This window comes from Terrapene carolina, unplaced genomic scaffold (genome assembly GCF_002925995.2).
Source record: "Terrapene carolina triunguis isolate 2854851 unplaced genomic scaffold, T_m_triunguis-2.0 Scaffold23, whole genome shotgun sequence".
NCBI lineage: Eukaryota > Metazoa > Chordata > Testudines > Emydidae > Terrapene > Terrapene triunguis.
In genome coordinates this window covers 19,342,778-19,366,810 of record NW_020664374.1, presented here as the reverse complement: position 1 = coordinate 19,366,810, position 24,033 = coordinate 19,342,778, and the positions used below count along the sequence as shown (strand labels likewise).

The following is a 24,033-nucleotide window of genomic DNA, read 5'->3' as shown; positions in this document are numbered from 1 at the left end:
AACCCTGAAAAGTGTCACACCATCTCCACCACTTCCAAGGCCAAATTCAACGATTGAATAAGCGGGTACAGCTCCCGTCAATGTAAATAGGTCTTGCACTCATACAAGATATGGTTGAGTTTGTTCCCCTGTGAATATCATATATATGTATGTTGCAGTCATTTGCAAATCTATTGAATGCCTAATTGGTGTAAATTACACTATTTTGGCCACTTATACCTATCCTGTGACCAAATTATAAGAACTGTTTCTGTCCGTATTGAATCTGACCTCTATTTCTTAAAGAATTTTCCCTTATCTCTCTGATATCATCAGCTGACTATATCCATGTACTTAGTTCCTCCAAGCTTGACAGTTTTTCTGTCTCCTCCTCACCATTCTACACATGTGGGAATGACTTGTAATCTCTCTGAGAAGTAGTCCATTTGGAATGGCTCTGTTGAGTAAGTGGTAATGTCTGGCTGATAACTGTCCTTGGAGAAGGGTAAGAAACAATGGCCCAAGCAGAAGAGACAGTGTTGTGTTGTGGACTGTAGCAGCCAGTGGCTTAGCTTTCTGTCAGATTCAGATGCAGCTTTAGTTTCTCCTCGTTGTGGATTGGGTAGTAATTAGAAAAACTCCACCCCTTCTAGGAAAGCAAAAGTTCAAGGGAAGCGCAAAGCTAAAGCCAAACAGTCTCCTCTCTCTTCTCCTGCCCCCAGCCCCAAGTCTTCCCTGGATCCCAAGGCTTCTCACTGTGTGCCCAACTGCCACATTGATATGGTAGAGAGGTGAAAGGAGCATCTGTCCTCCCTCTCTCAGATGCTCAGGGCCTTGGATCCCTGAAGGAAGCAGGTGCCCAATTCAGTCCTCACATCAACTCTGCTACTCTGCTCAAAGCCCCTTTTTTTCATTCCTCTTCAAATTTCTTGTTAATCCCATGGATTCAAATCCTCCTCAAACTGCCTGCCATCTAGGTCCTTCCATCGAGAGACCACAGCAGCTGCGCTCTGCATTCATGCTTTCTCTCGTCTGTGCCTGGGTGTGTCCCTTACCGAGAAAAAGGATCTGTTGTATGTCTTCACCATTTCCCAGTATATTGAGGGCAAGCGCCTATCAGTCCTGAGAACAACAGGCCTTGTCAATACCAGTATTTAAAGTTTAGCATGTGTTAGCTGACACACAACATGTTTAAAAGTCTAAGGTAGACAAGGTGCATACTGCCTTAAACACGTGCTAAGCTGGTTGAGTCAAAACCAACACCATGGATCACAAATGGTAGGAACTCTGTTGGAGTGCTAGCCGGCTTTTGTTGAAAGAAACAAAATTTTTAAACTCAGAACACTAGGAAATACTGTTAGCATTCTTTAAGTAGGTTTTTAGATATGGCACATTCAGGTGTTTTAAACCCCAGCATCTATACCACTTCAGTTTTTGTAACTGCTGATGTCCTCTTCAGTGCCCATCTTTACAAGCACATGACGTATTTTTTAAATTTCCAGGTACTGTAGCAACAGCTGGCAGCTTGAGGCTCAGACTTCAAAGCAGTGCCAAGCATGAGTTCTAGATCAAAGTGGCCGTTACAGACAGAGATTTAGTGGCTTATCTTAACTTTCTGCATTCTGGTAGCCATTTTGGACTTCTACCTTGATTTGATTAGAATTGATCTAATCAAGAAAAACTGTAATCAGATATTCAGATAATTTAGCCAGACAATTCTGGCTAACACTAGAGAGAGAGGGGAGATAGTTTTGTTCTATGTATTGATTACATAGTAAAGAGTCCGTCACAGGTATATGTTGCATTTTGCTTGCATGATGTGATTTAGTGGCCTTTATTATTGTTTGTCAATAGCAACCCTCTCTTTTCTCCATTATTCTTCAGTTATCTCAGGATGACTGTTTTTGGCTAATTTCCAAGGGCCAAATATATCCTTCCTTCCAATTAATATTAATTTACTACATGACTAGACCTATTGAATTCAATGGGACAACCTGTGGATATGGGTTAGAGCAGTGTTTCCCAAACTTGGGACGCCGCTTGTGTAGGGAAAGCCCCCTGGCGGGCCGGACCGGTTTGTTTACCTGCCGCGTCCGCAGGTCCGGCCAATCGCGGCTCCCACTGGCCGCGGTTCGCTGCTCCAGGCCAATGGGAGCTGCTGGAAGTGGCGCGGGGCGAGGGACATACTGGCCATAGCTTCCAGCAGCTCCCATTGGCCTCGAGCAGAGAACCGCAGCCAGTGGGAGCTGTGATCGGCCGGGCCTGCGGATGCGGCAGGTTAACAAACCGGCTCAGCCTGCCAGGGGCTTTTCCTACACAAGCGGCGTCCCAAGTTTGGGAAACACTGGGTTAGAGAACCGCTGTGCTGTGCTTCCAAGTTCTCCTACATTTGATCCATACCACAAAGGAGAGGATACTTCCTTCAGTTATGAAAGAGATTGCCCCCTACCCTCCAAGATGCATATATTTATATAAATCATTCCAGCTTTTTTTGTAGTGTGAATATTCTCTGTATTCTTTTTACTTTTTAATATATATTTTAAGGAGACAACTGTACTTTTAGGATAGAATGTTCTAGCAGGAGGAAAACTGATCTCGACATGCAGAAGTTAGTCCAATAAAAGATATTACCTCACCTTACCCGTTCATTTTCCCTGTTGTTCTGAGAGCTTCACAAGTTGACATTTAGCAGAATGAAAGCCCAGTTCTTCAGCTACTTCACACACAATTATTCGAGGCTCCGTACTTAAGGTTACATTTAGATTTTCACTATAAGCTTTAATTGACCTGCATTCAGACGACTGGATGGGCTTTTCTTCTGATTCTGGATAGTCCAGCTGGTTTTTGTTAAATGTGCAGCTTTACCTAAAATTCATTAAAAGCCCATAATGAAACTTCAGGCTGAGCAGCGCAGGCAACTTTGTGGCTCCAGGAACCTCGATTTTTCTACTTACTAACTCTGAGCCAGTAGCATCAGTCAGTGAATACTGTATTAAAGCAATTTCAACAGGGCAGTACAGTAACTCCAGGAGTTCCCTTATCCTTGTTAAAGGACTTGGACTCTGTATGATCAAACAGCACTGTTGCACCATCCCTTCTGCCTATTTTCCATCCTCAACCCCCATCCTTAAATCCTCCCCTCTGTTCAGTCTGTGCAAGGTTATGGCAAGGTGCTCTCCCAGAGCATGTCCCCCTCATGACATGGCCCTGTAGGCACACTGCCCTCAGTTCCCTCTTGCTTCTCCAAAATAACTTGTTCACAGCCCAGAGCACATAAAGTAATATTTCACCTTGCTGGGGTCCAGTTTATTAAGTCTTCATAAAAATCCAGTCTACTTTGGCCCATCAGACCCAAACCTTGCCCCCTGGTTAAGAGATTCCATAGCCTGCCTTCCTGGGGCTGTGCACTGCTTCCCCCGTGGGTTAAGGAATTCCACAGGCCCCCTTTGTGGGGCAATGTAGTGGTTCAAACTGGCTTCCCCCAGGCCAGGTTCCTGCCTTGCTTTACAGAGACTCTCTCCCAGAGTCCACTAGCTGCTGGGTTTTTATCCTATTCAGGAGAGAGTTCCCTGATTAATACTGCCTCCCATTCCTCACCTTGTCTGCTGCTCCCTTAAGGGGCATGTTATGGAACAGGGTTGGCTGGCCCCGAGACCCACTACTCCTTAAAGGGGCCGGACCATCTTGTTACAAAGATGTTACTGACATTGTCAAAGAAGCAATTGGCAAGATTCTCCATGATCTTATACTTCCCCCTCCCTAAATGCACTCTTGTGGTTTTAATATCAGTGATTTCCATTCACACTGGCATTGTACCAGTAGACAATGTCACATTGGAGGACCATACAGAGGTTAGCCTTTCTTGAAATAAGTCTTATCCAAATGGCGGTAGTTATGCGTGTGCAACATTGACAGCACTTCTTGTGTGTGGACATGAGATCTGTGCTGGGGGACCATGTAATGGTTAGCACACTGCATTTCTCTAACGCAGGCAAGGCTTAAATAGGTCCTCTTGTTTGAAGTTTAAAACAAAACACTTTTTTTTTTTGAGAGAGAGAGGGGAAAGACGCAACTTGTCTCAGAAGACTTTTTAAAACAAGAAATTTACATTGCTATGATATCCTTCGATGTTTATGCCAAGTTTCATACTGGTGTTGTAAGAGGGAGTGCTGAATAAGTATAGGATTGAGAAACTGGGGTGAGAAATTTCCATGTGACACATTACTTCAAAGGTAACATGCCAATCTCCTTTGTAAACATTGAATAATTCTGGAACTTGACCTCCTTTTCCTCCTCCTCAGTCTGAGATGTGTGGGTTTCTTCCTACAAATACTGAAGGCAGGTGTGACATGCCCCTGAGGCTCTGGGGCATGGCCACACCCCTTCTAGTCTTACTCCTCATTCTCTGCTAGTTTGGAGCAGGAGTGAGCAAGATCTTTCTTCCCACTCACTCTTCTCCTTTCAGAGACTATAAAACATAAAGGGTGCACTTCTGAACAGACCAACCCACTGGTCTTCTATCTGCATGTTCCTCTTTCCCCAACCATGGCAGAGCAGACTGAATGGAGCAAGCTTAAGGACACGAGATGCTCCATCTGTGACTAGACCTCAGAAAGGACAGGGAGTTCAGCTATCTCTGCTCCCAGCCAGTGTGCCTTCCCTCTGCCTGGAGAGAGGGACTCAGAGGCTGGAAGGGTTGTTGTTGCATTACTGCATTACTCCATGTCAGTCAAGACTTCTCTGAGACGCCTCCTTGAAGGGTAAGTGTTCTCTACTCTTGGTACTCAGCAAATTGGGCTGTCATCATTGATCAAGAGCTCTTCAGGGTTAAGTCCAGGACCTCCTATGAATCCCCCAGCCTACCTCTAAAGAGAAATGCTCCATGATCCCACACCAGTTCCTTATGTGGATAATTAGAAATCTTGCTAGTGACTCAGAAGCTTTTATGACTACTTTATTTCCAAAGAAGATGAGCTGTTTTCCGGGATGTACTCTTGAATGTCAGTTATATATGGGATGATGAGCATGAGGGGTTAGGGACTTCAGCAGTAGGCTGAGACACAAAAGGGCATATTAGATTCGATTTATTATAAAAAGAAAAGAAAAAAAAAAAACCCAAAAGGTACGTTTCCTAGCCCCAGAGCCTCCAGGAATAGCCTGAATTGCATCTGGTATGTGCAGAAAGAGGTGCAGATGAAATGTCTTGGATTGGAAGACAGAGGAAGTGGGAAACAAATTTTCCGTTATGACATATATAAAAGAATTTTATTGTTTGTGGAACCCGAGTTTTCCGAGGTGCTGAGCACCTGCAACTTCTATTAACTTCCTGTTGGAGTTGTGGGTGCTCAGCACTTCTTAAAATCAGGGCTGTAACATCAATTTCTATGAAATTGGCAGGTGGTTGCCAGCAATATTTATGAAAAGACCTTTAGGCCTAGACTGTCAGACCGCAGAAGGAATAGTGTTAAATTCTAATCTCTGATTTACAAGTCTGGCAGCACACCCTGCTCTCATGGAGTGTGATTTGAATAATGATGTGTCTACTCCTAATCTCATTAACCCTGATTTAATCCAGGATTTTATTGCATTAATGCTTGCTAACTTTAATAGGGCTGGTGATGCAAACAAACATTCCTGTGATTATCTATCTTTCTAGGAAGATATTTTCATGACACTTTTTTATTTTTTAAGAGGGTAAAAATGCAACATGTCTGAGAAGACTCCTTAAAACACAGGGAACTGGATTTTGCCCTTGTCTGCATCTTGCAATCAATGGGTTTTCAGTTTGTTTTGTGTTTTGGTAGATACAGTGGACTTTCCTTTGTTGTCTTCATAATCAAAGGCTGTAGAGGGTTGGATTATTGGGTTAATAGAATGACATACATGTGAAGGCAGCTCTGTCAAGGAACAGTAAGCTTTTACCAATATGTGTAATTTGTGGCATAAAAAGGCTTAGGCGAGGCTTTGTGCTCTGATATAAAAAAGAATCATGTGAGTAGAGACTGGGAATTTGTGTATATTTTTCTGGACTGGAGAGGGAAATGAATGTTTGGGCTGTCACTGGGGCATTTTTTAAAACAGTGGCTGAAATAAAAACTTCAGTATTTCAAAGTTGAAGTGTTTTTGTTTTGCACAGGGATTTTACCCCCCCCCCCCCATTGAAGATCATTTGGAGAAGAAAAATCCTTTCACCAATAAATAAATACATTAAAAAATCTTTCCCATGATTCTAAACTGAGGACTCAAGGCACTGGATGACTCCGTTAATGCTCTCATTAGAAAATCCTGCTGTAAAATCCTGGTGTGTGAGAGGATTCTGCACAGAGAATTTGTGCTTCTTGTCGCTCATTGAACCTGCATGTGTCATAGGCAATGCTTTATGCTTTGTTTAATGCATTACACTTTACCATAATATCTGCAATTTCTTGTTTCTAAGAATGTTATTTTTCTAGATCAGTTTACGTACTTCAGATTGTGTGATTGTGAAAAGAGGGAGGAAGAACAAAGATGCAGCCTTTCAAATTAATGATTTCAAGAAGCATCTTGCATATCAGCAAGAGAGCCTTTGCTATGCTCTCAGCAGAAATATTTATGCTAGACTAAATATAAGAACTGACTCTTTTGTGTGATCTTTTTATTCATGTCTCAAAAAAAGTATTATCTTGTGTGTGAAGGAAGCACAATTATATACACCTATTCTATTCTTATAAACTCATAATTCAGTTTTTCTCTGTATAAAGAACAATCTTGTACTTTCTAAGCAGGTACTGGTGGTTTAACTCTTTTGGAGGATTAATGTGGCCTCCACTGCACAATTGTTTCTATGCAGGAGCTTGAATAGAGATGCAGAAATAGCACAATAGTGTCTGTTTCCTTTCTTTCTGCTATGATAGGGCAGAGAGCTGGCTGGTGGATGGAACTTTCAGTGCTCCTCCACAGCTGTCACAATCAGGGCAGGGTGTATGTGGGGGTGTGGTTGTTGTCAGACCCAGTGGGTCACTGAAACTGTATAGAGCCTTCTGTGTGTTCAGGGCGGCTCTATGTATTTTGACGCCCCAAGCACGGCAGTCAGGTGGCTTTCGGCGGCGCGCCTGCAGGCGGTCCGCTGGTAATGTGGATTCGGCAGCATGCCTGCGGGAGGTCTGCCGGTCCTGCGGCTTCGGCGTACCCGCCACCGAATTGCCGCTGAATCCGCGGGAACGGCGGACCTCCCGCAGGCATGCCGCCGAAGGCTCCCTGACTGCCGCCCCCTCAGCGACTGGCAGGCCACCCCCCGCGGCTTGCCGCCCCAGGCACGTGCTTGGTGTGCTGGTGTCTGGAGCCGCCCCTGTCTGTGTTGCTGTGATCATGATGAAAGAGTGAGTGCTTTGACTCAGTGGCTGTTGAAAGCCTCGCAATCTCTCCAGTGCCATGAAGGTTATGGGAGGGGGAGAGGCAGGGGCTTCTCTACTGCTGTTCAGCTATTTGGTGACAAGAGAGCTGGTTGCAATCAGCCTCCCCAAGATAATACTTACTGCAGCAAAGCTTGGTGCCACTCCACTGTCTGTGTGTTAAATGGAACAAATCCTTGGCTGAGGATTAAAAACTAGGAATGAGTACTGGAGGGAATATTGCTTGGCACTAGCAGGCGACTCTGCTGTAGTGCAAAGTACATCACTCATTTTAGTTTCTACTTAATCTCCAGCCTACCCAACCCTTTGCAATCTCACTGTTTGTGCCTTTGTAAGATATTATTTTCAGTCTCATGATTTTGCATTTCTGAAATTTTTCTATAAATCTACATCAAGACCAAACTTGTCTTCATTTTTAGTGCCTTCATGGTCTGTCCTTTTGCTACTGATCATCTGTAATGCACTATGAGAAGTTGACTCCCACCACTACTCTGCCAACAATGTCCACCTTCATCGCCTATTTGTTAAATTGACAAGAAGCATCTTTCTGCTTTTTCCCATGTTGCCTCTTACACAAGGGAGGCTTTTCCGGTAAACATCCACAAACATGGGTGGCGGGTATTATAGGCCGGGGGATGCTGTGCCTCCCCAAACAGCCTGGTGTGGCCCCGCACATGCTATTCCCCCAGCCACCCTCCTGCGATTCCCGGCGCTCTTCCGTGGCCCAGACTGGCTGGGGTTGGGGCAGGCCAGCCTGCTACCAGGACTTGAGGTGGCTGGTGCCAGGGCCCCATTGCCCACGCAGCGCTCAGGGCCTGGGGGTGCTACTGCCATGCCACCCGGTGCTCCAGGTCTGGGGGTTGCCCAGGCGGCCCGGGGCTATGGCCTGGGGCTGCGGTGGGGGTGCTTTGAGCTCCTGAGGGGGAGGAGAGCAGAAGGGAAGGGGAGGGGCTGGGGGCTAGCCTCCCCCAAAGGCCGGTATCCTCTGTCACATCCCTCCTTAAAACTTGCCTTTTCCATGATGCCTAGAAAAACTTGACAAGGGTTAGGCAGCTGGTATTTTGTGACCACTGCTTTCATCCTGACCAGTTTTGTGTCATTGTTTTGCTGTGTTTCCCCTGTTTATCTGTATTCATCTGTTGTGATTTTTTTCTTACATATAGATTGTAAGGTCCTCAGGGCAGGGCCTGCCATTTTATGTGTTTTACAGTGCCTAGCACTGTGGGACCCTGCTGTATGACTGGGAGCCCTAGGCAATATCATAATAGAAATTAAGAATAATAATAAATAGAGAAAGGGACCTGAAACAGAATAGCAGAGCTGAACTTCCCCACTCCTTTGAAATGGGTGAAGATTGGCTCCAGAACTGCACCTTGTGACTTGGACTCATCTCTTTAGTTAAATACATACATTACACATTGTTTCTGTTTTTTTTCCCCATTTGTTGTTGTACTTCTCATTTTGAGTCTTGACAGGGCACACATTTTAAAGACCTTTAGCATGTATTTGAATGTCGTAATCTATCTGTCTTGTAAAGTGGCTCATCAACATCATATCCAAGCTCCCTTCAGAGAACCTAAATTTCAACAGGTAAATGGTCTGGGTTTTTTTCACCCTACTTCCTCTAAGGCAGTTGGAGCTGTTTGTTTATTTCCTTCCTCTCTCTCTCTCTGCTGTTCGCCTCTTCCCCCTTCTCTCTCTCTCTCCCCCTCCCTCCCTTCACCTTTCTTCTCTTCTTGGCTGTTTTTAGTTGCAGCTAATGATCTAAATTGAAGAAGTGCATTGAATAGTTTTCTCTGAACTGAAAGGTTGAGAGCTATGTTTATTGCCTGGAGCAGGAACCACTACTGAAAAGCAACACGCGGGTGGGGGGAGTCTATCGTGCTTCTATAAAATAGAGTTGAGGGATTACTTAGGATCTATGGAGTTTTATTATATCTATGAAGTTGATTATTATATTGTAAATATCTACAGTAATTTAGCTTTCTAAATGTACAAGGCACTTTACGTACATAGAAACAAAGTTCCTGTTCTGAAGATCTGTATGATGAGACCAACGTATACAAGATGCAACGCAACACAGCTGTTTCAGAAAAGGAAAAATGTGGGGCTTATTGATTAGGAGGGATTACTTGACGATGTGAGATTTAAGGAGACGTAAAGCATCCGATAGGTCCAAAGCCGAGATTGGGAAAAGCAAGAGAGCAAGAAGAAGAAATTGAGAGGTAGGCAGAGTAAGATTTATGTAGGGCCTTGGAGAGGAAGGTGAGGTGCTTGAATTTGATGTAGAAACCGCCATTGGGGTTCAAACTTCGGCAGGATGTGACGTAGTCAGAGTGCTTCAGCACCTGGGTCCATGGGAAGGTTTGAGTAGGGAATGTTTAATACATGCAGGAGTCTACAGCAATGGTTCAGCAACCTTTATTCACTGTAAAATATGCCAGCTATTGGAGTTTATTTCCTCTTATTCTTTCATGCCAGCTGCCATTTTATTCAATATGTAATCACTTTGACAGGAAAATACAGTACAGAAACATCCTATACTTGCACTAAATCTAAATAGGTTATATTAATGTCTGACATGGATTTGTTCCAGAGGCCTATGCATTTCCACACAACTCATTACTGCTTCTCAAGTACTTAAGAAGTATGTACCTGTTTATTAAATAAAGAACTACAGTAAAATAACATTAAATAAGAATTTTAATTTGACAAAAACAAGGTAGCTCAGAGTTAATCAGTCGTTTTACCCTTTACATAAGCAAGCTCATTTATGCCAAGATATTGCAGTGATTGTAGGTCAACGCATGATAGGTTATAAAATATCTATTAGGAGTAATGGAGTAAGTTATAGATGACAAACCTTCAGACTTTACCAAGGACATCAGTTGAACAACAGTTGTAGGGCTTCACACACATCTGTGCAACCAAGCAGACAGCACTGTCAACAAATGATGGATGGGGTCCAGTAATTTCTTGAGTTCAAGCAGAAAGGGAGTTCCCTGTAAAAAGAAGCATTCTAGGGTCCTGATCTTGCGCATGCTTAACTTTAAATGTTGTGAGCGTTCCCAATTGAAAACAATGGAGCTACTCTCAGAAGGGAAGGTTCAGCATGTGCATAATTCTTTGCAGGATTAGGGCCTCCATTAGATGGAGATCATGTGAGCCACTGAAATAGTCTATGTGCTGGACTCTGAAAGCAACATGCACAAATCAAAGAGCTCAGTGAGATGATTAGAAGGTTGTGGTTTAGAAATAAGTCAATCGCCAAAAAGGACTGCTGGAGTCTGGAGTTACCTGCTGAAGTTTTGACCAGTAGAAGTCCTAGCCTAGAGGAAACCAGGAGACTGATAAGTTGTTGTATTCCCCTCTAGTGGCTGGTGTACGTAAGAGCCTTCTGCTATTAGGACTAGCTAATGGAGTTCCTCCTTTATCTCGCATTCAATCTGTGCTTTTGGTGCCTGGTCCCTAGTTCTGTCCCTTCTGACAATGCCTTGTGATTGGTTGTTATATGTATGTTTAATAATGTAGAATAAATATAAAATAAGCTAATTAAAGTTAGCTTAAGTTTGGTTGAAGAAATGTGTTGTAAAAGAAAGGCCCTAACTGGCAAATAAAAGATAGGACTTGAGAATAATGAGTTATAAGGCCAGAAGGAATGGAGTAGGGAGGATGTCTGGTTCAAGGAATAACTAATGAAATAAGGCAGAGTTTCTAAAAAGAAGGCTTCTGACCGATAGGGGTGATTGCAGATGGTTTTAAATAAGGCAAAATGAATCTGAATTAGAAGGCGCCACCCCACATACCAGTACTATATTAAAAATTAGGGCCCATGTGAAGCCCAGTGCAGTGGAAAAACTGTTTGCTCAGCAAGAAGGAGGGGAGAAGATAGGGTTTATTGCTAAGGCTGCGAGTTTGTCATGAAAGTCACGGATTCCGTGACTTTCCGTGACTTCTGCAGCGGCCAGTGTGCCTGGCTCAGGGGCAGCTCAGGCAGCCCCTGTGCCAGTTGCACTGGCCGTTGCCCGCTGCGGGGCAGTCTCAGGCCATCGCCCCCCAACCCCGCCAGCAGCAGAGTTTGGATATGGGAGGGGACAAGGGTTGGGACATGGGACGGGGTGAGGCAATCTGGGGGGCTCCCCAGAAGCGGCGACATCCCCCTCACTTAGCTCCTAGGCAGAGGCATAGCCAGGCAGTTCTGCGCGCTGCCTCCACTTGCAGGCACCGCCCCCGCAGCTCCCATTTGTCATGGTTCCCGGCCAATGGGAGCTGCGAAGCCAGCGCTCTGGGCGGAGGCAGCCCGCAGAGCTGTCTGGCCACACCTCCCCCTAGGAGCTGAGCGAGGGGGATGTCGCGACTTCTGGGGAATCCCCCAGGTAAGCGCCGCCCAGCGCCCACCTCACCCTGTCCCATGCCCCAACCCCTGCCCCCTCCCACACCCAAACTCTGCTGCTGCTGTGGGGGGAAGGGGAGGTGTGGAGCCAGGTAGGGAGCCTGCCGGCCCTGCCCACGCCCCTCCAGCAACAGCAGGGGTCCCGGGCCACACACCGCCCGCCCCCTCCCCAAGCACCTGTGGCATCCCCGGGCAATTACCCCCGAGTTTTAGTCAGGGGTATACAGTACAAGTTGTGGACAGGTCACGGGCCATGAATTTTTGTTTACTGCCTGTGACTTTTACTAAAAATACCCGTGACTAAAACGTAGCCTTATTTATTGCTAATACCTGCCTGACCGAGTTGGAGCTGACCAATATTGTTCTAAGCACCCATGGGTTTGACCCATTTGTAAGTATCTTGATGAAATGCTGATAAATGTTTTGTTACTGTTTGTATGTAGTAAATTGCATATTATTTAGGCTTTTTAGGGGTGTTTAGAGCAATTGTATAAATACCAGTCGGCCTTTGGATTTAATAAAGGAATTTATGGTGAAATTAGTGTTGTGATAATACCATACATAATAATAATCCCAACACATAATAAAGGAGAAACAAAGTCCAGTTAATCTTGAATGATTTTGTGGAGAGTGGACAGCAGAGGCCAATGGGTTTCTGTATATCCCTGCTTTACTTCAGCTTTATATCCTTGCCCTTGAGCCTTTCATGTCCCTTTTAAATGCAGCCATCATCTTTCTAACTGGTTAACGTTCTCATTGGTGCCAAAGCTGGTCTTCAGTTGACAGGGGTGTTGATCTTGACTAGTACAAGAGACTTGTAGCAGAAATACTGCGAGGCTTGATATAAAAAGATGTTTTAAATCATGCTTTGTTTTAAATTGTAGACAACAGTTGGAGGAAATAACGATAAAAGTTATCTCTCTTAGGGCTGGTCTACACTGCCGCGCTAGTTCGGCGGCTGGGGATCCAAGTTCCGAGTTTGATTTATCGCGTCTGGTCTGGACGTGATAAATCGAACCAGGAAGTGATCCCCGTCGACTGCGGTACTCCAGCTCAACGAGAGGAGTACCGCGGAGTCGACGGGGAGCCTGCCTGCCGCGTGTGGACCGCGTCTGAACCGCGGTAAGTTCGAAGTAAGGTATGTCGAATTCAGCTACGTTATTCACGTAGCTGAATTTGCGTACCTTACTTCGACTTGGGGGGTAAGTGTAGACCAAGCCTTAAAATATACACTATAGGTTTAGGAGTATGAGAGACAGCAGAAGCGTTGTAGAAGCCTCGTAGTTACATTCTTCATATCAGAGGGGTTAAGATGTTTCCATTATCCTATTCTGATAATTAGAATGTGTTGCATGCCATCCCTCTAGGCTTCTGATTCTGTATTCTTATTACTATTACCATATTTGGCTTCAAGCAATGTACAGGCAGGCAGTAGGTTTTTGAGTTGTAAAATGTCTCATTACTTCTTAAGTTGCCTCTGTTTTTTACTGTTTGGTGTTTTTTGTTTGTTTGTTTTCAAAAGCTTTGTGACTACATATAGACTAATTTGATTAACTCCCTTCCTCACAGAATATAAAGCATCAGTTTTCCTTTTTCAAGCCTTGGATAAATTATCTTGGTCTGTGACAATAATTTGCACATACATTTGCATAGCTTCCTACAGCTTTGAGAAATGAAAATGACCTACTGTCTGGAACCTTTCATCTTCAAATTAGCACAGAACAGCTTTTTGTGTTGCAATGGTTGCTGTGGAAACCTTGCAGCAATTTACTCAATTGTTTTTAGTCCATTTACACAGTGAGGTTTGTAAATGCATTGTTGGAAGAATCAGTTGAGTAAATTCTTGAAATGTTCATTTAATAAAAATGGCAGAAGTTCCCTCTAGTGAGGGTAGAATGGTAAACTAATAAAGTGAAGTAGTATTATGAGTAATTACAAAAATAGTACTGAGCCCCCCTCGCCCATTAGTGCTAGACTTTTTAAACATGAATTTAAAAAAAAAATAATACCGCTGGGGTGACTTTCGGATTTTGTTTCTAATACCTCTGAGCAGATTTTCTCAAGGTCTTGGTGGTGATGTACTTCTTTCCCCTCGACTAGTATTAGCTGTAACTATGGTGACAGAACTGATTTGAGCACTTCCTCTGCATTAGAGGAAATATTTTGATAGAGGGGACTATATGCAGACACAGTAGTTAGACTGTTGCCTTCAAGGACAGTGAATGAACAGATTCTGAAAGCAAAGCCATATATATAAATACAAATAGAAAAAAAATTAGGTTTGCCAAAGGCTTTTTTTTCTTTGCAAATTAGCAACCCCACTATTTAATACCACTTGCAGAATTTGCTAATTATATGCAGACTGGATAAATGTTATCAGTATACAGTAGAACCTCAGAGTTAGGAACACCAGAGTTACGAACTGATGAGTCAACCACATACCTCATTTGGAACTGGAAGTATGCAATCTGGCAGCAAGAGACCAAAAAAAAAAAAAAAAAAAAAAAAAAAATACCGGGTTAAAAAAAAAAAAAAAAAAAAAAGGAAAATTTTGGGGGGGGGGGAAGATTTGATGAGGTAAGAAAACTGTTTCTGTGTTTTTCATTTAAATTAAGATGATTAAAAGCAGCATTTTTCTTTTGCATAGTAAAGTTTCAAAGCTGTATTAATTCAGTGTTCAGCTGTAAACTTTTGAAAGAACAACCATAACGTTTTGTTCAGAGTTACAAACATTTCAGGGTTACGAACAACCTCCATTCCCCAGGTGTTTGTAACTCTGAGGTTCTACTGTAATTAATAATTCTTGAAAGATTAAGAAAAGATGAAAGATTGCATTCAAGAAGGGGTTTGTTTGTTTTTTGCTTAAATCCTCTTACATGTTGACACACCTGTCAAATAGGATAGTCTTGAAGCTTTATATACTAACTTTTGATTTATTATATGGGTAGGGTGACCATACAGCCCGTTTTGGCCAGGACAGTCCCTTTTTTAAGCTCTGTCCCAGCTGTCCTGACTTTTTTGGAAAAAGAGGGCATTTGTCGCATTTGCTCTTGCCAACTCATCAACTGGTTTGAGTGACCAGTGACAGTCGGGGGGGGTGGGGGTGGAGGGACGCTCAGGCGAGCAGCTGGGGCCAGCCCTGCATAGAGGGGGCCTCGGGCCAGCCCTGCGTGGTGTCCCGTTTTCCCTTTGAGAAATATAGTCACCCTACGGGAGTGGTTGGTAGCCCACTATAACGAAGGTGGAGATTAACTTGCTGTTTAACAGCCAATTTCTCAGTGTTCTAAAATCCACAGGCTTACTGGTGGTGTCTTGAAAATTGCTTTGACTCATGGAGGTCTGGGATAGGATTAAGGATTCAAATTTGGGAGTCATTCAGGCAAGGGATTTCTTAGCTACAGACCCCTTAAAATTGTCATCAAAACGTTATCATTCGTGTAATTATTTTAGCACACACCTGCAGTTCAGACTATGGCTCTGATTTGCCCCATACCAATATCACCCTCTAAGTTTTTATCCTGAATCCACTGCCTCTTTGGGGAAGCAATATTTTAAAAGTTATTTAGGATAAAAATGAATCTCCGGTGTGACTTGAGCCAAACTGATGCACCAGAGAAAGTCATTTGTACATGATCAGTTTGACTGGAACTTTGTTGTAAGCCAGGGTGTATGCAGGCAGCCTGACATCAGAGTAACTGGGTGACTCGAGGTAATATGGTGAGGTCATTGAACTCAAGCAGTGCCCAGGTACTGTGAGTATGGGTCCTGCTCTCCACAGCTTGCTGAGAATGTGTGTTGTGGACATTATTCCCTGCTGACATTCTAAAGGGGCTTCTTTTGGAAGTTTTGCCCTGAGATTAAGCTGCTGATTTAAGAGCTGATAGTTCAAGTGCTCTAAACCCCACATGCATACGCCAGATTGTTTTGAAAAGTGCTGTGCCTCATTGGTGCCTCGGGCAGAGTTTTGTGATGCTAGTTTGGGGTCATTTGGTTCACGTGTTCCTTAGATCAGAGGTTCTCAAACTGTGGGTTGGGACCCCAAGTGGGTCATGACCCTTTTCTAATGGGGTCACTAGGGCTGAGCTTAGACTTGCTGAGGCCTGGGGCTGAAGCCTGAGGCCTGGGGCTGAAGCCTGAGCCCCACCATGCAGGGCCGATGGCTGAGGGCCCACTGCCTGGGGCTGAAGCCCTTGGGCTTTGTCCCCCATCCCCACCCGGGGTGATGGGGCTCGGGCGGGCTCAGGCTTCGGTCCCCCCTCCTGGGGTCATGTAGTAATTTTGCTGTCAAAAGAGGGTTGTGGTGCAAGGAAGTTTGAGAACCACTGCCTTAGATAAAGCTGCCCACCAATATGGACTGTTTCTAATGTTCAAATTGCTCTAAATCCTACATGCATAGGGAGATTGTCTTGAAAATTATGTCCCAGTAGGACCAGATACTTTACTGAGTTAGAGTTTTTGGTGGAAATTTGGAGTCATTTGGTTAAAGAGATCCTAAGATACAGCCCCACTAAAATGAGCTGCTCATGACATTTTCAGATTTTAGATATTTTCCTAGCTCTGCCCCAAAAAATTTGTAACACTCTGACGCTTATGAAACGTATAGCATGGACTGCCCTTGTGATCAGCTATTGAGTGGTACCAATGACTGGTTTAGAAATATTACAAAAGCTATTGCACTCTGAAAGCTTTTGCACCTCTACTTACAGACAACTGACATCTGAGCTTTCATTTCTTCAGAAACTCCTTGGTGATGGACACTCATTGAGTAATGTACTTACATAATAGCTGAAAGGAACAAGTGCTGTCCTTTCTACACAAGGGCTATGAGTTTGAAGCCTCTCCTTTTGGAGTTTTACATTCTGTGCATATTAGTTCTCTCAGCATGGCTTTTCCTCATTATCTGGGGCCACAGTGGGGCTCCTTGCGAAAGTGTGAGTGGGGTGTGCACTTTTGAAAAAAGTTCAGGACTCCACAAATGCAGCTCAGTGGCATCTACTCATCTTCCCCAGTCCTGCCGACGGACAGTTTGATGGGCAGTACTGTGTCGGCCTGGATGCTGGTGTAGACCCGGGATAGTATGGAAAGGGCAAGTTGCCATGTTGAAAATGGTACTAGGGAGGCCAGTGCAAGAGACCCAGACAGGAGAAATTGGTTCTTTTGGAATAGGCTCGCTGAACTCCTTTGGGGTGTTACCACGCATGATGGACCAGGTCTGCATGCTGACATTTAATGTATGGTCCAGTATTTTGAAGTTATAATATGGTAAAGTATCTGGTCTTTTCCAGCTCTTCCACCTCCCACCAGAAAACCTCACTGTGAAGGGTCCTTCCTCAAGAAACCATACTTTCTGGATTACAGTGGATTTCTTGGTTTCTTTGCCTCCCACATCTTAAACTCTTCCATTCCTGAAGTTTACAAGGTTCACACAGGGAGCTCTTCAAAGACAGCAAGGGAATTAGGCACCTGGCTGCCACTGACTTTCATTGAGAGGTCGTGTCTAACTCTCCTTGCTGCCTTTGAAAACCTCTTCTCTAGACACAGTGGTGGGCACCAGTATAAATTTAAGATAGCTAGAATGCCAGAAATGTCCCCTTACATTCCACTAGGAAAGATATGTTAAAAGTGGGGTTTACTGTTTTAAAAACTGAAGATTGCTTCCCAGACCTGCCATTCCCTCTCATGCACAGGCTTGTGCTCCATGCCTATGCTGAAGAGTGATCTCTGGGATGAGCGTGTGGTGTACAGATATGATTCTAAATGTTATGGTTTGAGCAATGGTGTAGCTAGTTCCTGGCTTTTGGAACAGTTGCAGTTGTCTCATAGCTCAATGATCCAGGACAGCCATTTTCAATTCACTCTTCATTATGAGCCAGTGTAGACTACGATAACCATGCAAACTAGAACTTCTTGGCCAGAGTTTGATGCCTCTGTCTGCATTATTTTATCTCAAGCATCAATGCAATTATTTGAGACAGACTGCCAAGTCCTAGGGTAAGAGCCTCATCCCCACTCCAGCCCTCTTACACCAGGTAAAAGGGCTGGAGCGGCATACAGGAGGTCCTACAACCCTGGTTTCAGCAGGGGGAGAATTCCCTTAATGTTGACATTGTGGAGGACAGCTGTAAGGCTGCTCTCTGAGGACTCCCATAAGCCCTAACGGAGGGGACAGGACTGAGGGAAGAACGAAGAAGCAGCATGTTAGGGGTGGAGCAGGAGTGCTGCATAGATTTCGGGAAGCAAGGTAGCCCAGTAAGGCTGTCGTAATTTACAAAGGCCCTTAGGCCTGTCTGTTATGCCAAGAACTGATCCAACCCCTGGATGGAACAGCCCAGGATAAAGAGGGTGCATAGGTGGCTCAAAGTCACCATAGCCTCCCCTCCTCCTAGGCTGCATGTTCTGTGCTGAGTTTCTTAAATGTGCAGCAGAGAATCTCACCCCGGTGTATTTCTAAATTTTGGGTCTTTCTTTTAAGGCCTTTTTGGTAAGTTTTTTTTTAAAGGAATTGGCTTGCACCTTCACTGTTTTCCAGTTCCATTTTAGAGATTTTCCTACATTTTCTATATTCCGTCTCTGGTTAATCTGCAACTCCATCCAAGCAGGATTGGGACTCTAATTTCATGTTATTGTTTGTATATAGTATGTAAAAAAGGCTTGAGGAGCAGAAGTAACATGGGATGCTGAACCAAGTCCAGTTTGGTGAGGAGGAGAGAAAGCAAACTAGAAAGCCAGTGTGGGTCTCTGGTGTAGGTTAATGAAAAAGAATAGAGTGAAAGAAAGAGTGGGCTGATACACTGTAGTTAGGGGAGGAATTAAGAAACATTTAATTACACCAAGGTCTGTAAGGTTAGATCTGGTATGGCCGGTGTTGACCATTCAAGATGGATTTGACAGAAATAGAGAGACTGGACAGTTAGCACAACTACCAGGAACCAGAGAGGTGAGGTTGCAAACTGTGGCCTCAATTCTGCAGATTTATGTGCATAACTTTGAGTTCAGTAGCATTGCTCATGTGCTTAAAGGTTAAGCATCTGCATCAGTTTCTCAAGATCAGGGCCTTAGGGGGGGAAATTTAAGGGTTATCTTAAGGCACTCAAGACCATAAAGCAGATTGCCAGACAGCAAGAAGGATCACTAGTCTGATGAAATTTGGAGTGCAAGCTGGCAGGTTGGTATGGTAGTTGATAAGGGAAAAGCCTCTTTGGAGGGTTAGTGAGAGATTTGCTCTAGGAAGCTGGAGAATGATTTTCTTCTGGAAAGTGTCTGAAATAGATGTAATCTGGAAGCATTCAACTTTCAGAATAAGAGACTTCTTTCTCTTATGTTCTGGACATCTTTGCTGGAGTCCTTAGAATCACAGACTCAAGAGGTAGTGAATATATTATTGGTATGAGACATGAAAATGCCATTTTTATTCATGTGATGCCAAGAAAATAGTTTTTAAAAAAAATATGCATAGTGTGTGGGAGAATGCCATTCATCTCTTCCATAGTCCCTTTTTCATTAGTTTGACTCAATAAAACTTTATGAAGACGCCCTATCAGCTATGATATCTGTTGTCTCCTGCAGAGCTTCACAAGCATTCAAGGATTCGGAGCCAGCTGTGGCTTGCCCTAACGTAGTTAATCAAGACCAGCCTCTTGTGGTACAGGACCCTGCATAAGTCAGAATTTGGTGCCCCCTCACATCAGTAGGAGTTTGGGGGAGAGACAACCCCCCCCAATCTTAATTAGCTGTGGGGTGGTTGCTATTAAAATCTACAGATGGTGGAATGGGATGGGGCGGAGTATTAGACAAAGGGTAATACACCTCTACCCCGCTATAACGTGACCCGATATAACATGGGTTCGCGTATAGCGCGGTAGCAGCGGGGCTCCAGCAGCGCTTTAAAAGGTCTGGGGCTCCGGCTGCTGTGGGGAGCCCCAGGCCCTTTAATTCACCGCCGGAGCCCTGCCGCCCCTACCCCGATATAACAGGGTTTCAGCTATAACGTGGTAGGGATTTTTGGCTCCCCACGACTGCGTTATAGCGGGTTAGAGGTGTATGAACAATGAAGGGGAGAAGAGCCCTACCCATGAGGTCCAGGGGAGATGCTGGTGAGAGTTCCAGCCCCCACTCCAACCTACAGGTGATGGGCATGAGGATGCCGCCATCCTTGATCTCTGAAAGTGGGATGGGGCTGCATCTTTGTCAGCCCCTGGCTAGGAGACGTTTGATAAGTTTGTTGCCTCCCCGCCTTTTATGGAAAGCTCCTAACGCCTTCCCACCTGGATCTGATAGTTGGCCCAGCCCATCAAGATCAGTTGGGTATGCGTTTGAGAGGTAGGTAGCTAATCCCTCACTGGTGAGGTAGAGCCCAATTCCCTTTAAAAATCCAGCTTGTGGCACTCTCTTTCCTCCAGCTCCCTGTGTTTTGTAAATTGAACAGTGGTGCTTTTTGGGAAAGCTATAAACTGGAGCAGAAGCACTAGAGTTGTCTCTACAGACTCTAGAAGGCTGCACTTCACTCGTTCACATCAGAAGTCTTCCTTTTTTTGAGCTATGAATGTAATTTTTTGTATTGAAAATCATATTCTGCAGAAATTGCTGGCTTATTACTTTCCCGTGCTCCGTATTCAACAAGGAAAAAGTGTTTTATTTGCCACCGGTAACTGTAGAAGTTAATTTTCTGATTCTTGTTAGCTGAACATTGAGTTTCATATTGACAGGAGGTTTTGAAAAATCCACTTGGCAGTGTGCATAGGAAACTACCTCTGGCAATAAGGCAGGACCTCTGAGGTCATGCTTGAAGAAGACTAATGTTTTGACATACTAGCTCCTTCCACTTAAATTGTCAGTATCCATTTGATATTCTGGCAAACAGTCTGTCACTTAGAGTTGCAAACTGAGCTTGGGAACTCCAGACTTAGAATGAACAAGTTCATTCTTGCCTTCCATTTGAAGATTTTAAAAATATACTCTTGTAACAATCCATGTACTGGACTAGTCTATTTTTAAAAAGTATTGTTACCTTTTTAAACGCATGCATCATTTTTGGAGTATACTTTCTGGATCATGCATACTAAGCATAGGGATATGATGCTATGTACTGCTTGGGAAGGTCTTGCACAATCGCAGGCATGTTCAGTCCTTAAAGGTGCAGCATTATACAACTTCCACTTTCTGACATCTGTGCATTAATTGCATCCTACGTGCATGCATTTTGGAGAAGTGGCAGACAGCTCAGGTTCATACAAATAATGATAATACAATGCCTGGTTAAGTAGTACTGTTTGGGTGGCTACATTTAATAAAAACCTTTAGAAAAATATCAAGAGGATTCACAATATTACTGCTGAGACATTTTGGGGTCTGAAATTGTAGAAATAAAATGTAAGTTTAGATGTTTGTTAGAATTTAGAACAAAAAAGTTAAAGATAAGTGAGTCAGAGCGGGGGGCTCTAGCCTGGAACTTAGGAGACCCAGGTTCAATTTTCTACTCCATTACAGACTTCCTGTGTGACTTCAGAGGGATGTTGTGAAGATTGTTAAAGATTATGTGGTGTTCAGATATTACAGTGATGAGGCCAAATAAGAACTGAGAGTAGGTTGTATTTTAAGGTCTGCATGAAAGGTTTGTGGAATGGTGCTCCTGCATATGTTCTGTAAATATTTGTTTAATGAGAATTAACTGTGAACTATTGGGAAACCCTTTCCCTTTGGCTCAGTGATGAGGGAGGGAGCAGTATTGCTATGATGAAAGTTCACTCCACTGGTTTTCCCCCTGTCCACTGCTAAAGAGACAGTCTCCTTAAAAGGTAGTCAGTTGCAAAATATGTTATCTGTAGTAGCTGCCCTGGGTGCCCCTTACAATATTTATAGTGCTAGTCAGATTTTCCTATTTAAAAAAAAATGTTTTCATATCCCCCTGTTGCTGTGTTGAAATGCATACAGAAACAACACGACAAACTGACTTAACTGCCTTTACAAGGGTAACCATGTAGCTGACTCTGTGCTACGTTGTCAAATGCACAAGTATTCATGTTAGAACAATGGTGAAAAATATTTTTCTGTAATCGTTCAGCTATAGTAATTTTAGGTGTTGCTGGTAAAATAGAAGGCAGACATTTTACAGACAAAAATGTGATTAAATTGGTGAGATTGACCCTTTTAAAACACTGATTGGGGAAAATTTTGATAATCTATTAGCCTGAATATTGCTTGGTTTTCATTGTGGCATTTTCACTTATAAATATGTCTAGGAGTTGGGGAAGAAATATTATTTATTACGTTGTGGCTGTACACACACTGGGTATATACTACAGCAGTTTGAATTGAAATATTATTCTTATTGTGAGAAGGGAGAGGCAGTTTAAAGATTTTATCTGACACAATCTTGAGTTGCCTACTGCGTGATTTTTTTAAAATTAACTTAATTTAAACAAAAGTGTTTGGAAGCCATTAAATATGATAAATTCCAGTTCAAAAATTTGTCCAGTTGTTCCATGTACTGGAGTGGCAATAACCTGTAACTACCATAACTGTACAATGGTACGAGTGTAACACTCTGCTTTCTGCAGAGAAGAGTAAGAATAACCCAAATTATTGTGAAATATAAAAACACATGGGTGAGTCTAGCTGTCAGACTTTGAGACTTTGGAACTTATCACAGTTCACATCTATGACTTTTTCCAATACTGGACACTTGAGACTTAAGAGTATCCTGTGAGACATCTTGTAAGCTGTCTTTCCTTTTTCCTCCCATACAGGAAATAAAGAAGGACATGAAGAAAGAAAGTATTGCCAACAAACCACCAGAGAAGCCTATAGATGAAGTTTCCAATGGAAGCCCTTTACTGTTTTCTGAGACCATTAGAACCACCAGAAAAGGTACAGTATATCAAAGTATAGACTTTGGTTAAACTGATGTGCTTTGTTCACAAAAAATTAAAAGAATGGAATGTAAGCTTTCATTGTTTTTAGTGTTAAAGCACAGCACGTATACAGTTGTGAAAGGCTACCAATAATGTTGGGAAGATAACAAAAATCTTTCCTTGATTGGCATACAGATGTATTCAGTATGTCAATTTCCATTTTCATTTACAAAAGCACAGCTTCTTTCCTTCTAAAGAGATCTTGTCTAGATTTATTTTAATTAAGAAAAGCTACATGGGTGGATTACTGAAGCTTATCAAACTGACAGCTAGAAGCATATATAGTGCTCCTGTGCAATGCTGTTAGCAAACTTCAGTCCTGAATGTATCTTCTCCGCCCCCCCTTTCCCAAGCAGAAGTTGCTTTGTGACAGTGTGATTTTTTTTTTTAAAGGATACTAAAAATGATGCTAGGAGATGGGTAGAGTAACAGAGATCTCTTTTTTCTTTCTCCCCCCACTCCAGCATCCCAGAAGCTTTGGTGGAAAGAGAAGAAATAGAAAGTTGGTTTCTCTCTTCCAGTAGCTAGAAGGATATAGCTTCAAATTAATGAAACACTGCCTAAACCAAATCTGATATGAAAGATGTAGCTTTCAAATGGCGTGAAGGATAGCATCCTCCTCCTCCTCCCAACATCTGGGGATGGCAGCAGGGCTTCTTAACAGGGTGGTGGTGTCCCACTTTTATATCCAACTCTGAATAGCAGAAGGCTGGTGAATTTTTCAAACGTTGCCTCCTTCCCACAGCTATCCCCTCTGCTCCTGGACAGACAGGGTCCTTGTCGACTATGCAGGAGTTCTTTCTCTCAGCTCTTCTAACTCATGCTCTCACTCTGTTTCACTACAAAGTTGAGGGTGTAGAAGAGGAACTGGATGGAGACAGCTCAGATGTAGCTAAGAGAATGTTGCTGCCACTGCCAATCTTCTCTTTCTCTGGGCAGCAGATTACCAAGAGAATCTTGTTAGAGGGAGGGAGGCTAAGCAGACAGTTGCTGCAACATGCAAATGTGAAGAAGAGCTCACTAAGAGATACACGGGGACGGATGTGGGAGGGTTAAATTGATTTGGGATGGGGGAAAGAACGGAAATATTTTATTAGAGAGAAAAGGTGGGTGAGGTAATATCTTATATTGGACCAACTTCTGTTGGTGAAAGGGACAAGCTTTTGAGCTTACACGGAGTTCTTCTTCAGGTCTTGGCGGTGTGGCACTATATATATATATATAGATAGATAGATATAGATAGATATTACAGGCATTTTTTACTGGTTTAATTTATTTTGTCTTTGAGCAACTAGGTGCCAGGGATGTTTTTTAAGCCCTGCCCTATGCTGCCACAGGCCTGTAGCCCTTAAAAGGCAAG

General features: G+C 43.4%; 1 protein-coding gene across 2 annotated transcripts in view; it reads left to right on the top strand.

Annotated features, from left to right (window-relative positions):
- LOC113406240 (SH3 domain-containing kinase-binding protein 1-like) overlaps window positions 1-24,033 on the top strand; it is a 378,903-nt gene that overhangs the window by 128,252 nt on the left and 226,618 nt on the right. For both annotated transcript variants that reach the window (XM_026649807.1, XM_026649810.1), the window contains exon 3: window positions 22,509-22,629. In XM_026649807.1, coding sequence (XP_026505592.1) covers window positions 22,509-22,629 — 121 coding nt within the window. The remainder of the gene's footprint in view (window positions 1-22,508; window positions 22,630-24,033) is intronic.